The sequence below is a fragment of the Cyphomyrmex costatus genome, unplaced genomic scaffold, assembly GCF_001594065.2.
Source record: "Cyphomyrmex costatus isolate MS0001 unplaced genomic scaffold, Ccosl1.0 scaffold76, whole genome shotgun sequence".
NCBI classification, from domain to species: Eukaryota; Metazoa; Arthropoda; class Insecta; order Hymenoptera; family Formicidae; genus Cyphomyrmex; species Cyphomyrmex costatus.
This window is the reverse complement of record NW_017280333.1, coordinates 827,859-844,795: the sequence shown is the minus strand read 5'-3', so window position 1 is coordinate 844,795 and position 16,937 is coordinate 827,859. Positions and strand designations below refer to the sequence as shown.

The 16,937-nt window shown below is 29.5% G+C and overlaps 2 protein-coding genes across 2 annotated transcripts; one reads left to right on the top strand and one right to left on the bottom strand.

The window, feature by feature from the left end:
- The first annotated feature begins 7,327 nt into the window (after window positions 1–7,327).
- Window positions 7,328–11,833, top strand: Hex110 (hexamerin 110). Its single transcript, XM_018549043.1, has 7 exons — window positions 7,328–7,419; window positions 8,421–9,046; window positions 9,159–9,586; window positions 9,663–10,237; window positions 10,338–10,474; window positions 10,561–10,849; window positions 10,928–11,833. The coding sequence occupies exons 1-7, from the start codon at window positions 7,341–7,343 to the stop codon at window positions 11,692–11,694; spliced, it is 2,901 nt and encodes a 966-aa protein (XP_018404545.1). The 5' UTR covers window positions 7,328–7,340; the 3' UTR covers window positions 11,695–11,833.
- Window positions 11,834–13,376: 1,543 nt separating this feature from the next.
- On the bottom strand, window positions 13,377–15,269 carry TpnC25D (Troponin C at 25D). The gene is made up of 3 exons (XM_018549030.1): window positions 15,192–15,269; window positions 14,486–14,906; window positions 13,377–13,494 (listed from the first exon to the last, which is right to left on the bottom strand). Exons 1-3 carry the CDS (start codon window positions 15,192–15,194, stop codon window positions 13,466–13,468), a joined length of 453 nt encoding a protein of 150 aa, XP_018404532.1. The 5' UTR covers window positions 15,195–15,269; the 3' UTR covers window positions 13,377–13,465.
- Window positions 15,270–16,937: the final 1,668 nt, after the last annotated feature.

The following is a 16,937-nucleotide window of genomic DNA, read 5'->3' as shown; positions in this document are numbered from 1 at the left end:
ACAAAAAATGATATTATAAAAATTCAAACGAATACATATGTAAAAATATCAATCAAATACAAAAAATATGTATATAAATTTATTTAAATTATAATACATTTCAACTCACTTTAGAGTCATCCTCAGCTAATACAAATTTAATATTCTTCCTTTGTATGTATTATTTGAGTCTCATCAGATTTACAGATTAATGTTGTAATTTCTTGTAATACAAAGAAGATGTCTTGAAACATTAAATCAATCAATTCAATAAAAACAAGTAGGTATCGTAGCAAATTGCATTAATTTGGTCAACTTATTTGGTGCAATGTGCTCAAACTTGAACGCCTATAATTTTTAACTTCATTGCACTTATGTAACTATTTGAAAATATTGCATTTAAAATATTTTTTTTAATAATCAAAAATGTTCTTCTTTTGTATCTAACCATTAATTTTCAATTTTAGACTCAGCAAAGAATTAAAAAAAATTTGGAAAATTTAGTAAAGTTAGAAAAAATTACTTGGGTATATCATATAGAGTATGGTTTTTTTATTTCTTCTAATATATATTTATTTTAGAAATGTACTCTTATTATTTCTTAAATATTTCTCAAATCTTGTTTACTTTATAATCTTTTTCTGTAATGTAATAATATATTGTTATGTACATATTGCTTATACATATATTACAAAAAGTTATTTTAATTTTCAAAAATATACATTATCATTCACAATATATTTTAATGGCATACTAATAATATGTAACATATTTATCATTAATAATATATAATGTAGCATCATATTAATAGTTTACATTAAAAAATAAAAAATTGTAAATGTAATTGTGTTCTCACACGTACGGTCCTGTGAGATTTAATATTTAATATTGTTTAAAAATTTGTAATTCTGTTATGATGTTGAGCAAGAAACTTTGCAACTTCCAATGTCTCTTCTAAGACAGATATCCATAATATTTCGTTGTAAACAAATTCTTTGGTAAGGAAAAGTCAGTCTCAAGAAATCAGCCGGAATTTCATCGGCAATATTTTGTACAGCTCAGTAAAGTTTTGAATAATAAACTTACTTTTGACCGCTATATAATCGAAGCTTCGGCAACAGAAACAAACGTAAGAACATAACAACTATTAACATATTGAACAATGTATCAAGACAAAGTCTTTTTCGTTTTTGTCATCAACTTTAGCAAAGCTTGGTAGAAAAGTTTATTTTTTTGGGAAACGAATTAATATACATAAATTTGTAAGATGGCACGCATAATTAATATTTAAAATAATATAATATATCATATACTAATAATATAGAAAAAGTAATAAGAAGTAGGATGTGTGCTTATGGTAACAGCACTATTATATCGATTCTTTAGTATCCGATATAGATTACACAAACTTGCGAAATCGTAAGTGTTAAAAGATGTTTGAGAAATAAGTATAATAGGAGTGGTTTTCTATATAAGTCTATATGCTGAATCTCCGAATCTGACTGCCCTAGCACGTTAGATTTTTAAAATATTTGAGTTTGAAATGCCTAGAAATTGCTATTTTGAATTCTAAAAAAGGTACAAAGTTTGTTAAGAAATTTATATTTTTACGCACATTTTAATCCTGGTAAAAATTTCCGTGTTATAAATTGGTCAGAGGCGTGGCACGAATGCCACGGTTCTTCGAACTTTTATGTCAGATAAACCTTGAAATATCAATCTTATACATCTCAGTAAGAAAATATCGTAAAATATCAGTCGAAAATGGATTTTGAAGAAAAAGACTAGTACTATACCATTAACAAAATATTCGAAAAAAAAGTTCCTTTACAATAAATTCATGAAATTGACCAAATAGTCTTTTCTAGGTACCTTCAACCTCAAATATTTAATTTTCAAAAATCTGAAGATGTGCTAGATCAATTCTACAGTCAAAATCGAATTTAGTGTATAAAATTACTTCTATTTCTAAAAAAGCCTAAACCTTGCAGGCCTGTGCTATCTAATACAGTACAATCGCAATAGACATTTTATGATAAATCATAATTTTAAAAATATTAAAAATTACAAAGACGAAAATACACTATATACTATACAAAAGATACAATACAAAGATACTACAATATGATAATTACAAACAACAAATTAGGAGGTGAAAGAGCAAACCACAAACACAAATGCATAAGCGACGCGACGCGATGCCTTTCGTGTTCGCTTTTCACCGAATAGTCGGAGATTTCGATAAAATGCATTTTAATGCGAAATTTGCATAATCGCTTGAATTTGCGCGCGCATCGCACGTGATGCAGTTGAGTAAAGAAGCCGAACCACTGAAGCTTTTTTCCACCCCTTGCCATCCTCCTAAGATCTCTCTTCCTTCTAAGTTATTCTTTCATTCGTTAGAAAAATAGAGGGTCAATCGATTTATCGATTCAAAATTGTTACAATTCGTAACAGTAAAATTAAACAAACTTTACAATCTTAAAAGTTTTCTTTCTTTTACAAAAATGTGAATAATCCTCAAAATATAATTTCACCTTGATTATTAAAAAAATATCATGTTCCATTAATTTAAATAATACGTAAATAAAGATACTCAATATATTGATCGTAGACATTTATTGTCGTAGATATAAAGCTTCATAGTAATTTTTACATATTGTTCGTATTTTCTTCATTTTTTCTTTGAGTATGTACATAAAAATTCAATTTCTATTTTTAGTACATTGATTAATCGCGAAACGTCTAAATGTTAGCTATCTTCGAGGTTCTAAAAGTTACAACAGAATCTTGATTTAGCGACCACAGATGCAATTCGAAAATAGCAATTACATACAAGCTTCGTGAAACGCTTTTGAAACTTTTATAAATAATTTAACAACGTTCTTTATTCGATCAAATCAATAAATTTTTATAGGTAAAACGTTTATTGCAATTATATTTTAAAAAACTAATTCTATATTGATTCACATTTAATTTAACAATTATTATCTCATATAATGCTACTTTTTAAAAAATATATAGTAGAATAAAACAAAATTTGAAATTAAATGTGTATTTCATAATAGAGATTTATTAAAATTGTATCTAATGTGCAATAATTGCATTTAATTTATAAAAAGCTACAATATAGTATAAAAAATATTTATAAACATAAACAAATATTTTCAATATAAAAATAAATATAACTTTATACACAGACTAATAAGATGGATTAATTAATGTGAAAAAAAAGTACATACTTTTTTTTTAATTATAAAATTTTTAATATACAATCATAAATCTTTTTTGAACAGTAACTGTAAAGTGTTTTCTTTACATCATTTAATTCACCTCATTACTCTGTATAAAAATATTAAGATAGAGGAGAGAAAAGAAATTGCGGACCTAAAGGAAAAGTAAATAAAACTGCCAATTATTAATCAATTAATTAAAGTCTTTATTTCAAAGGCATATTTTAATAAGAGCATAATTAATTTGTTATATTATCAATATTTGTATCATTTTTAGACATAAGTATATCTCCAACTAGATTTTGAAATCTACAATAAATAATTCAAGTAATTTTGATGAAATTTTATGTGTTTGAAGGTATAAAGCCTTATCTCTTGAGACTATACCTTATTTTTTTATTCAATCAGGAGCGGACTTAAAAGGATAAACGGGTACATTTTCTTACGAAAAAAAATTGATACGCTACTTTTTCTTGTGTTTGAAATTTTTTATAATAAAGGTTAGGTAAATAACAATTAAGATAAAGGAGATAAATCAGCAGAAAAAGATTTTCTTAATATTTTTGATAGAATAAACCTTTTCTGAGATCGTTGGATCAAATAAAAACGATTTTGCAATTTACGAATTTGAATTTATTTTTTCTCTCGAAAATGGTTTATATTCTATCGAAAATATTACAGAGATCTTTTTTCTGCTAATTTGTATAGAGTATTATTAAGTCTTAAACATATATATATATATATATATATATATATGGTATATGTTTACGAAACTAATAAATTATGAAATATAGTATCGTATATTATAAGTTTATTATTCATAATCACTTAAATTTTAACAGTCACGTGAACTTCATAAGAGCCGAGCTTTAATAGTATCTAGTTGGTGGCATCTAGCAACAACACTGTCGTTAAGGTATTTTTACATGGCAGCGTCAAGCATCGTGAGCTTACTATTCGTCGATTTTAATCACGTGATCTATTTTTAGCAAATAGTAAGCTCACAATATTCGACGCTCGACGCTTGATAGTCCTACCCTGATAGCAATGCCTGCGGAAACAGATTTTAAGCAGAGCTACTAATTTTTGATTGCAGAAAGGCAACAAATTGTACACTGTAGAGTTTGTATTATCCAATATTATCTTATATTATGTTAGCAAATTGCTGTCAAAAATATGACAAAACTTGCTAGACATGCGATGCCATATTGATGGCAGAAACCGAACGAAGTCCTGCATAATCTAACGGCAAAATGGGAGCAAATGGAGAGCAGACGTTGCTCGATCAATCTATTGGCAAAACCTGTCAGCTAGCCTTGTTGAAAAATTCCTATTGATTAGCCAAATGCAGACATATAGATGTGTATTCAAAATCTGATCGAGTTTACTGCCAATTCAAATATCTCAAATGGCTAACATTTTGTTATTAGGGTATACATATAATAGCATCTTTAGGCTACGTCTATCTATATTAACTGTATTCATTTTATAAAATACTAAGCCTCATTTGAAGAGGCCGAAATCCAGTAGGTTGAAAAAGAAAAAGAAGAATTGTATTCATTTTTTTCATGTATGCGTGCGAACTTAGATAGACGCAATCAAAAACTTTCTCTCGTTTGGCGGGAATGAGGGTATCGCGAATGAGCATGCAATGGGACCTAAGATGGACTTTAGATGGTATTATCGCGAGTATACTGCCTTATAAAAGCATACTCGCTTATCTTTGAGTCCGACCTTTATATTTTTTGAATAAAAAAAATAATGAATAATCTTAACGGATCAAACTTCACGTCTTTCAAACATACAAAGTTGCATCAAAATAACTCGGATAATTTTTGAAATTTTTAGAAAAGATAAAATTTCTTTTTTAACTTGACATCATGTATGTTTAAAATTTGTTTCAGATATATGGTTATTTTTGTCTCAAATTTGTGAATGAAGAATTACTCTTTTTAACTTTCACACCTTATATAATCACGTGGACAGTTTGACAATAGTCAATAACTTTTGAAAAAAAGATTGTTGACAAATAAGTCGAATTTTTATTTTAAAAAGTTAAAAAAAATCAGTGACTTATTAAACTATTTCGTATATGTATACATATATATGCGTTTTACCGAACTAACTTTTTTGTTATAATTTGTATTCTTTATTGTACGTATATTGTAATATTTTTAATATCAAAGTAAAAACTAATAAAAATGTCATATGATGTGTATGAATTTTATTTTACTTGGCTTAACATGATATCATTATCTTTTTCGAAACAACTTTTCTTTCTGAAATTGGAAAATTTTTATTTAAATTTCTTAAATAAAGATCAATTATTATAGAATTTCTAAAGAATAATTAAAATGGATCATTATGTATATATTATTACGTGCAGTCTGTTCAACTTTATCGCAACTATCATTTCAAAGAAGAAATAAATATAAATAACCCGATATTTTGACAGTGCTCGTAATTATAATTATTGTATTATATTATAATTATAACTACATAAATATTTCTTTTGTCAAGATCTATTATAATATAATAAGCCAAAGACTTTAAAAAAATGTATATGTATTTTTAAACAAATTAAAGTGTCTTAATGTAATTATCAATAAGCGTATGAAGTAATAAATGTAATCACGAATTTCAGAATTGACAAAAAATTATTTACTATAGATATTATTTAAAGATTTTAATAACTCTCTAATTAAATGTAATGTTTATTTCTTATATAATTAATAGGATTAATAATTAAAATGTTGTAAAATGGTAATTAAAAAGATTTGATTCTCTCATATCTTAAGGAAAGTTTGAAAACTTAATTGTATTTGATGTATGTAACTTTATGTAATTTTATTTATGTTATGTCTGGCAAAGTTAAAATTGGAAATGTTACTTCATAATAATAATGTGTTCCCGTTATCTTTAATTAATTAAAGATTTATTACTTTTTTGTAATGTGTTAAAGTGAGATATTGGTTTAAAAACTACATTATTTTTATTAATCAGTATATTACATGTAACAATTAATATTAAAATTTAAAATTCTAAGGTAGTTTATATGTATACATGTATTAATAAAAATAATGCTACTGAATATATAGTTGTAAAAATAATAAGAGATTTAAATAACGCTAAAAGTAATGGATTTGTTACCATTACTGTAATAATTTAACAATATGACAGACAGAAGTATCATTATCGAAAGAAAGTAACGAAAATGAGAGGAGGATAATAGTATTACAGGTAACGCATTACTTTGCAACCTTAGATAAAGTCTACTGATATTTATTTCTGAAAAATTAATCCATTCTACCGCTAATTTAATGACATTGTTTCTCAATTAAAAATTGATCGATTAAAAAAGAAATAATAATAATTCATTATATAAAGGTATAAATATTTAGTATACGCAATTGAATTTAACATACAAAACCAAAAATTGCGTGCAGAACTTTATACGACTTATAGAATAACTTTAAATGCCTTTCATTTGTGAATAATTTATTTTAATTGTTATAAAGCATATCGGAAGAAATCAATCTGTTGTTTCAATAACAGAAATTACAGAAAACCATATTTCTCGAAATTTATTCAAATTGAGATTCATTTTTTTAGATTATTTATTATTTAAAAGTATACATATATTAAAAAGTATATATTTAATAAAGATTCCAAAGATAATATATAAAGAAGTCGAAACTTTCGAATATTTTATATCCTTCTTTTACTTAAATGAAGTGAGAAGAATGAAAATTCACTTTCAGAAGAATGAAAAAACTTAAACCGAAAGCAAACTTAAATTTGCACCATTGGAAAATGATATTTGCGTAAAAATGAAGTTAGTAGTAGAATTAAGAAGAAAGAAATTGGTAAAATTTTATAAAGGAAATTATGAAACTAATCCTGTAACCAATAATGCAACTTTGTCTCGTTCAGAAGAATCATTATCATTAACCTTCGATTAACTTCGATCCAACCGAAATAACATGGAATATCACGTGTAGACAGCGAAATCTTGCACGGTAGGTCAATGGGTCGCTACCGATAACGTCTTTGTCGATACGATTTTGGTATAAAAGACTCGCATTGCTCGGTAGACAGCATGCGGTAAACGGTATTAACAGCATCACAATGAGGTGCACGATCGTTCTACTGGCTCTGGCCACTTTGGGGGCAGCTCTACCCCAACAGCAGCCGAAACAACGTGCTGGTAAGTAATTGCTATTCTATTCAAGTCATCATTATGCTCTCTCTGTATCTTTCTTTCTCTGTGTTTATCCGTCTCTTTCTTGATCAAAGGACTGTATAATTTCTACAAAGCCCCATTTGAAAAAAATACCACTTTTTCTATTATTTTGATATTTTTAATATGATTTAGACTATTAAGCGTTTTACATACTGGGTAATGATTCGGTAATAATCTTTCGTATGGGTAGACAGTACAGAATGTTTAAAATAAATATATATATTTATAAATATTTATTATTTATTTTTCAAAATATCATATAAATATTTTATTCGAAAACATTATTAAAACATTGGCTAAATGTTTTATGTAATATTTATGTGATAAACATAGGTAAATACTTTTTACTTAGATTATAATTAAGTCTTATTAAATATTTTTATATCATTTACTATAATATATACGATAAATATTTCGTAATTTTTATAATAAATATCTATGATCTGTGCAATGTAAGAATACAAAAAATATTTACAAAATATTAAAAATAAATCTTACAAATATTTTGTAAATATTCTATAAATATTGTGTGTTGTCTGGTGAATGAGAACATATCCGCCCGATCTACAAAATACAAACATACGGCAAAATACAATTGTCCAACACGTATTTTCTTTTGTCTATTCGTGTGTTACCATTGCCGTTTGTAGAAAACAACTCTCTATACGCGTGCGCCTATCTTACTATGCTTGGAGATCGTACTTTTATTTATTGATATTAGATCGAGTGAATATGTGTAGTTTATTGGACAATTTTTAAAAATTACTATCTCATTAACTGTTGCAAAAATTGTAAAATGCTACAAAACTTTTCGATTCATGCATTATGCAGTCATCTGTTGGATATTCTATATATATAAATACTTGTTTAATAGATAAAATATTAATATTTATATAAAGTTCAACTCAACAACACAACTTATATAGAATACAACTAAACAAAATTTATTTTTTTGTCATTAACAGCTGATCAAGATCTTCTGAAAAAGCAACAAGACACTTTACTGTTGCTACAACAAATAACCCAAGAAATCCCGAACGAGCAGTTGCAGAGCCTTGGCACTAATTATGACATTCAAAGCAACTACCTTCAACATGAAAATCCGATCCTCGTAAGATACTTTGAGGGTGCTGTACAAAACGGTCTGGTTCAGCCAAAAGGCACTACTTATTCGAACTCCATCAGCCAGCTTCGTAAGGAAGTTTCCCTCCTGCAGAGGATCTTATTAGGCACCAAAAACTACCAGACATTCTTAGCAACCGCCGCATGGGCCCGTGTCCACGTTAATGAGGAACAGTTCATCAGGGCTTTTATTGGAGCCGTTCTTCAGCATCCAGAAACCCAGGGTGTCATTCTGCCACCTCTATACGAAATCACTCCTCAATACTATTTTGATGCTAGAATCATTCAAGAAGCACAGAACATTGCACAAAATGTTGCAAAAGGTGTTCGCTACAACCAAGTTGTAATCCCTGTAAATTATTCTGCCCAATTATCCACCAGTGAACAACAACTATCCTATTTCACGCAAGATATCGGTCTCGCTAATTATTATAGCTATGTAAATCTCGCTGGACATTTATTGGAGCAGGTAAGCATATTTTCTATTAACGCAAATATATAATTTCTCATATAAAAAGAAATATATTAATTTATTTTATTTAAATTCGCTGCTGTATTAACATTTTTAAATATTACTTCAGCAAGGACAACAAACACCTGCGCAATTCCAACAACAAGGCATCCGGAATCAGGAAGATCAAATTGGTCGGGGTTCCGTTTACTATTACCTTCACCAACAATTACTGGCTCGTTACCAACTAAATCGTTTCTCGAACGGATTGGGCCCAATCCAAAACACCGATTACGTTAACGTACAAGCACCATATCAACCGCATCTCCGTACCACAAATGGGCTGGAATTACCTGGACGTCCTCAGAATCTGCAGCTCAGTCCCACTAAGAATGCTCTTATCCAAACTGTCAGGAAGATTGAGCAAAGATTGATTGAAGCCATTGACTCTGGACATGTCATTACTCCGCAAGGCGCTTTCCTCTCTCTTTATCAGCCGCAAGGTTTGAACATTCTTGGAGAACTCATCCAAGGAACTGGCAGAAGTGTTAATCCAAGGTCAATTTTCAACTAATTAATGTACTAATAAATATATAGTAATACAATACTTGTAACACAATGTTTTCTATTACAGATACTATGGCAGTCTTCAAGCCGCCGCACGTCAACTCCTCGGCAATGCTCCTGAAGCACAGAACATCTATGATTACACTCCTTCTGTTTTGGAATTGGGACAAGTTGCAGTCCGTGATCCAGCTTTCTATCAACTTTATAAGAATGTTATCCAATTGTTCACGCAGTATCAGAACTCCTTGCCCGCTTACCAATACAACGATATTGTTTTGCCTGGCGTTACAATCCAGAACGTTCAAATCAGTCCATTAGTAACTCTCTTTAACGATTATTATGTCGATCTTGATGGAGCTACACAACAACAAGTTGGCCAACAACATCAAGTCCAACAACAACAACAACAGCAACAACAACAACAGCAACAACAACAACAACAACAACAACACATCAAGGCTCAAGTGAAAAGATTAGATCATAAACCATACGAATACCAGATCACTGTTCAAAGCGAGCAGAACGTCCCTACTGCCGTTGTCCGCGTCTTTTTGGGACCGAAATATGACTACGAAGGCAAACCCATTAGCATCTCTCAACATAGGCATCAATTCGTGGAACTCGATCAGTTCACAACTGACCGTACGTATTCGACTTTTCCAGATTACCAATGATACATATATACACACACATACATATGATTTTTTAATTACATACATTATCGAATCTCTTTGTTTTACAGTTCATCAAGGACAAAATGTCATTGTAAGACAATCTCAACAGGCACCAGGCCAGAGCTTCGATTACCCATCTGTTCAAGAAATCAAGCAGGCTGTCAACAGTGCCATTCATGCCCAAGAACCATATTACATCACTGAGGTAATTATTTTTCTCTCTTTCTGTTTGTGTAGATGTTTGTAAGATGAGTATTTCAATAAGCGATCTAAATATTAACAATTTTTCAGCCACACCAAATTTTCGGTTTCCCGGCAAGACTGACTCTTCCTAGAGGTCAACCTGGTCAAGGATTGCCACTTCAATTATTAGTTGTGATCTCTCAATTAGGATCACAAGACGTATCCTATGGACCGGTGGTTCCAGAACAACATCAAACTTACGAACAAGGCGAATATCAACTAGTTAGTACTGAGGACTATCAACAGATCCAACATCAAGGTGCCAAAGTAATCGGTGTGAAACAGACTGTGGAGGTTGTACCAGAAACTCTGTCGTACAGTCAGCAACAGAATCAAGGTACACTATTGATATTAAAGAGACAAAGTTATTTTGCCATTGAATAGCATAAGATAATAAGTAATTCCTTTTTTACAGGTGTAAGGAACCATTATGCTGATCTTTATACTCAACAACATGGACAATACCCGTACACGCACTCCCAGTATCAAGTAGGCCAAGGACAAAGACACGGACAAACCGTTTACGGTGTACAAAACCAATGGTTTGGACGTCAAGATCAACAATGGCAGCACAGACAACAGGGACAAAATGCTCAAGAACAACAGCAATGGAGTCAACCCCAAGGTATTTACCATCAAGAACAACAGGGACAATACCAACAATACCAACATGGCCAACAAAGTACAGTAGGATTCCAAGGTGAAGTACCAGTTGGTGTACATGTCTCGCAACAAGGTATTCATGGAGTACAATCAGGCATACAAGGTGCCCATGGTGTCCAAGATGTACAAACTGAACATGGCGCACAATACTTCGGAGTAAAGGGAAATCAAGGCCTCCTTAACAGCATTCAGTCTGGAATTCAAAACAGATATCACTTTGCTTACCAAGGACAGACCCAACAACAAGGATATACTGGTAGCGGACAATACCATGCCGGTGGTTTCCAAGGTATCCTGAGTCAAAGACAAAAAACGCAGGACACAAATGTCAACAGATACTACCAAAATAAGCACATCTCTGAAATAATCGGTGGTGCTATCTCTCTCGATGGTAAACCTCTTGGCTACCCGTTGGACAGACCTTTGACTACCGGTGCACTTTCTGTGCCTAACGTTTACGTTCAAACCGTCCACATTGTTCATGAAGGCCAACCCACCAACGAAGTAAACACTCATTAAAATGTTCCTTAAAAAACAGATATAATAGGTATGTAGCATCGTTAAATGCAACGATGCTTGTCTAAAAGCTATTTCGTTCAATGTAAAAAAAGAATTATCAATTCATTGTAGCAAATGCAATTAATAAATTGCCCTAAAACGCAAATCTTTAGATATATTTATTTATGACGCGATTTCTGTTCCTTCCCACAGCATGAAAGTTTACAACAACAACGCAAAACATTTGCAATGTTACCATAATATTATTGAAAATTGCTGAAATGTGTGTGTGTGTGAGATCTCTTTTACACTAGTTTTTTTACATACGCTTTCTTCACAAACTTCCATAATATATAACTATTGTTCGCATCATCACTACATTTTTTATGTTGTTTTTGAAGAAATGCCAATTTTACTTTTCTATATTTACATGATATATGTATAAATATTATGAATAATGCTTTTTATTATTACATACATGCTACATTTGGTTCACGAGGAGGTACCCTCACGAACAGTGCTCTAGCTATAAAAAAATAGGAAGAAAATAACAGGAATCGATACGATCTGTAAAAAATAATTTTTTATTATAATTAATTTATTCAAACATACCACCGAAAATTTTCAAAGATATTTCAACATATTTCAATTAAAAAGTAAGACATTTTATAAAAGTTACGAAATATATCTGCAACTAGATGCATTCAGTACAACGACCGCTCACTGAACATTCAGTGAATTCTTGTATTTTGTTTGGTTTATATTTTTAAATCTAACAGAATATGCCAATCAGATGCAAGAAGCCAAGAACTCACTAAGCGCTCAGTGAGCGGACGTTGTATTAAATGCACCTATTTTTTAAACATCTCTGGAGTAGCAAAATGTCTCCGCGATTTTTGTACTTGAAATATTATACGAGGATGGATCAAATATAAACGAGAATTTTTTTTAAAATTATTTAATATGAAATAAAAATACAAAACATTTTTTTTATTTTTCTACGTAAGCTTCTGCTTTAGAAACGTATTTTTCCCATCTAACTGGAAGCTTTTTTATATCACAATTATAAAAGAATTAAGGTGGACGTGTTGTGATCCAATTGCGCGCAAAGGCCTCTATATCTGTCATCCGCAAAACAGCCCCCTGAAGGAAGCCCGCATATACTTTCCGTAATAGTAATCATAAGACATACCGTAAGAATTAGCCAATCACAGTCAAGAATTCTTTTAAACCCTTATTTCTCATTGGCTAATTTTTACGATATAACGTCTTAGGGTTACTGTTACGGAAGATATGTGCCCCTATAAGGGCCATGACACACAAAACACTTAAGTAATTTCGATTTTAATCAAGACTTAAAACTGTCTCTATCTCTGTCTCTCTTTCGACTTTAAAACGAGATAGATAGGATTTTAAATCTCGCTTAAAATCAAAGTAACGTTGGTGCAAGACCTAAAACGTACGCAGTAAGGAAATATTAACATGTTGGATTAGTACGGATTCTACTGTGATTGGTCAATTCGCTGATACTTATGTTTTTACTGCTTAAGTTTTTCTTGTGTATCATGGCCCTTTGTCTTAAAATTTGTTATATGCTAAGGCCTTAAGATAAAGTTTGTAGAATTTTCTTACATATTCCATATCTTTTATATACACACACAAGTCAAAATTAAATAATAATAATAAAATAAATAATCTTTTGTGTAAATATCATTTTATTAAGAAAGTTTATCATCGTTTTCTCAGCGATCTTCTTAAAGCGATGTAAATCCGTTGTCATTTTTATGTACAATCATTCTCCAGTCATCATCTCCATAAATTCTATAAATTAAGTTTAATTTTCAGTAAAGTCAAAAATAAAGTACTATAATTATATTTTAATAATATAGTAGTTTATATTATCTAATATTATATACACATCATTTAAAAAATATCTTTACTTCAGGAATTTTTCGCTAAAAAATTCATTTTCAGCAAAATTTCGACAATTTCTTTGACATGTTCCGAAACGTAGAATAGTTTCAACAAAATTTTTTTACCGGAATAAACTATTCGTTATTCTAAAAAATGTTTCAAGTGGAACTTACTTTATTTTGAGAAGGACATTTTTTGTTAGTCATAAATCTTCTCTAGGTGAATGTTATCTGCAAGATTTCAAGGTGACTTTTAATTTTTTTATTAGAGTTATTTATTTATTTTTTATATAAAAGAATTGTATAATATAATAATAGATACATCAAAAAATCAATAATTTACAGGGCATTTTATACTTTACTCTGCACATCTTGACATAAAATATTAAATATTTCGTAAACTATTAATTTAATTGTTGATGATTGTACTTTTATGAATAGAATAATGAAAATAAATTAATAAAAAAGATACATAATTGCTTATTTAAGAAATTATCCATTTTGCATATATATCTTTTTTGTAAATAAATGTGTATTTTTTACACCAAAATAATATATTTCATGAACTATTGACTTTTTGGTATCTCTATCTTCAATACTTTTACACGCAGAATAATTAGAGGAATTATATTATATAAAGAAACTATATAATTCCATCTGAAGAAATAAAGGTCACCTTGAAATATTGGAAGCATGTCCACTTACAGATTATCTATTATGACCATCAAAAAATGTCCCTCTAAACAAAATCAGTTCCACTTAAAACATTTTTTGAAGTAATAAATAGTTTGGAAGATAAATGCATCCGAAAGGTTAAATGGAACACTTTGTATATGATACATTAATCATATACTAATATTCTGTATAGATTTATATATTACATGATATAAATTACATACCGTCAAAATCTACTGTACCGGAACCGTCTGTGTCAATCTCCGCGATTATTCCATCAAGATCAGAACTAGTAAGTTTGTCGTCGAGAGCCGCTAAAATCTCTTTTAATGTAGCTGTCGTAATGTATCCATTGCCCTCACGATCGTATAATCGAAACGCTTCTTTCAACTCCTCCTGCATTGCCTCTGCATCCTCCTCTTCAAGAAATCGACCAGCGATCTTACAAAAACCGTCAAAATTTACTTTACCAGAACCTTCAGGATCATTCTCTTCAATTAAAGTATTTAATTCGCCATCATCAAACAATTGTCCCATTGTATTTAATATTGTTGAGATTTTCATAGTCTCAATGAAACCACTTTTTGTTGTATCGAACATTTGAAACGCTTTACGCATTACAGCCACTTTTTGATCATCTTCCTCCTGTAAACAAAGTTTCGAATTTACATTAAGTTTACTTTTATTTATAATAAAAAAAGATTATAACTGCTAACAGTTGAGATAAATTTTATAATAATTTTTAAGCTTTTTAAATTATTTTAAATAATTTGTTATAGTATCTATCCATATCTGGAAAATAAGCACACTATTGGAGCGTTTTTGAAATAATATGGAATTTATGGCTGTTTTTTGCTAATTGAATGTTTAATTTATAAGTATATTTTGCACTATTTAAATTAACTATTTCTCAGTTTATCTAAGTCTTACCATGACAACTAATAAGAGAACCTTTACACCGTATTAGGCAAATCACCAATGATGCACGATAGAGAACGAACGGAGGACTTGAAGAGAATTGATTCTTCCGTCCCAGTATAAAGACTTCCTGTCCGTATCTGCTAAATCAGCTAGAAAGACGACGCATGCAAAAATAGAGCGGCGACGCCGACGAAAAATGAAATATGTTATAAGTGAATACCACAGGCTCTTCACGGTGTCGTTTATATGTATGAAGGTCGTACAAAAGCTATTATATCGCATGATTACCGATATGTTTCGACATAATTAACAGATTTTGTACTAAATCGTATTCACCGAATAACGATGTTTAATGTAAAGGTAGACCTCATTATGTCTCTGCTGAAAAATTTTCTTAGAATCAAGTAATTTTCCAGAATTTCTATGTATTTTTATAATTTTATAATTTTCTAGACAATTTCTAGGATTTGCTACACACATTAGAATATTTTTAGGAAATGCTAAGATAGTCTACATTTCTGTTAGAATTTTTTATGAAGTATAAATTATGAAATAATTTTAAGATCTCTCTCTCTCTCTCTCTCTCTCTCTCTCTCTCTCTCTCTTTCTTTTTCTCTTTCTTTCTCATATATTTCTCTATGTAATTTATAAAATCTGAACAAGTTTATATTTTTTTAGAAACCTTTAAGTTTATAAAGTCTAAAAAATTCTTACAAATATTGTGATAAAAATTTTTTTAACTATGGGAATATCCATTTTTTTATAATATTTATTATGTTCAAAATTATTCATATATCAAACAATATAAAAAAGTAAAATTAACAATATTCATAATATGTACAAAATGAGTCGTACTTATATGTATATATATAATAAGAAAAAACAGAGAAGGAGAAATGATCATCTTGATAGTCGTTTATATAACTGAATAACGATTTTTATATTTACATGATAAAAATAGAGAAATTGTATAATTCCAATGATGTATATTAAAACAGAAACAAAAATTAGCTTCGCTCGAATCATTTCGCCGTGGTGATATTTCAAGTTTGAAATAGGGCAACGTATTGCCGTTCTTAGGCCACTACCTACGCATTTTGTGGTTGCAATCCGTTACAACGCGTTACTATCTATTTAGCATGCCGCTAGACTGATGTAAAAATATATCGGGCTCCTTTTGGCTTCTCTCTCGCCTCTCGCAAACCATTCATCACCATTCACGTAATTTCTAGGTATAAAGAAAGAATAGGAGATTACTTAATTTCTCCATTATAATTGTTATTATAGATAATTTATAGAATTATGCGTGACTTATTTGTATTGTAATTTTGGTCATTTTGAGAAACTAATACATATGAATATATTTAAGAGTCCTATAAAGATAAATGCTAATGACACTTCTTCATTTTTAAATTCAATATAAGAAAAGTCGTGCTTGTAAGAGCGTTTACAGTTATGCTAACGCGTAAATGATATATTTTTAAAAAAGAATGTCAAACTATAAATATATAGTTCAAACCAAAAACTGTGTTGTACTAAACTAAAAATAAAAATTTAAATGACAGTACTTTTAACTTAAAAAATAAAATCTAAAATAATCTTTATACGTTTTAAAAACAGAGTGTTTTATGTGTATAGGTATAGATATATATATACAGTATTTCAAATAAAAAACGCTTGTATCAAATTAAAAAATAAGGTCTATGTGTAATAATATTTTTATTTAAAAAAATGTCAAATTTAAGTGATATATAT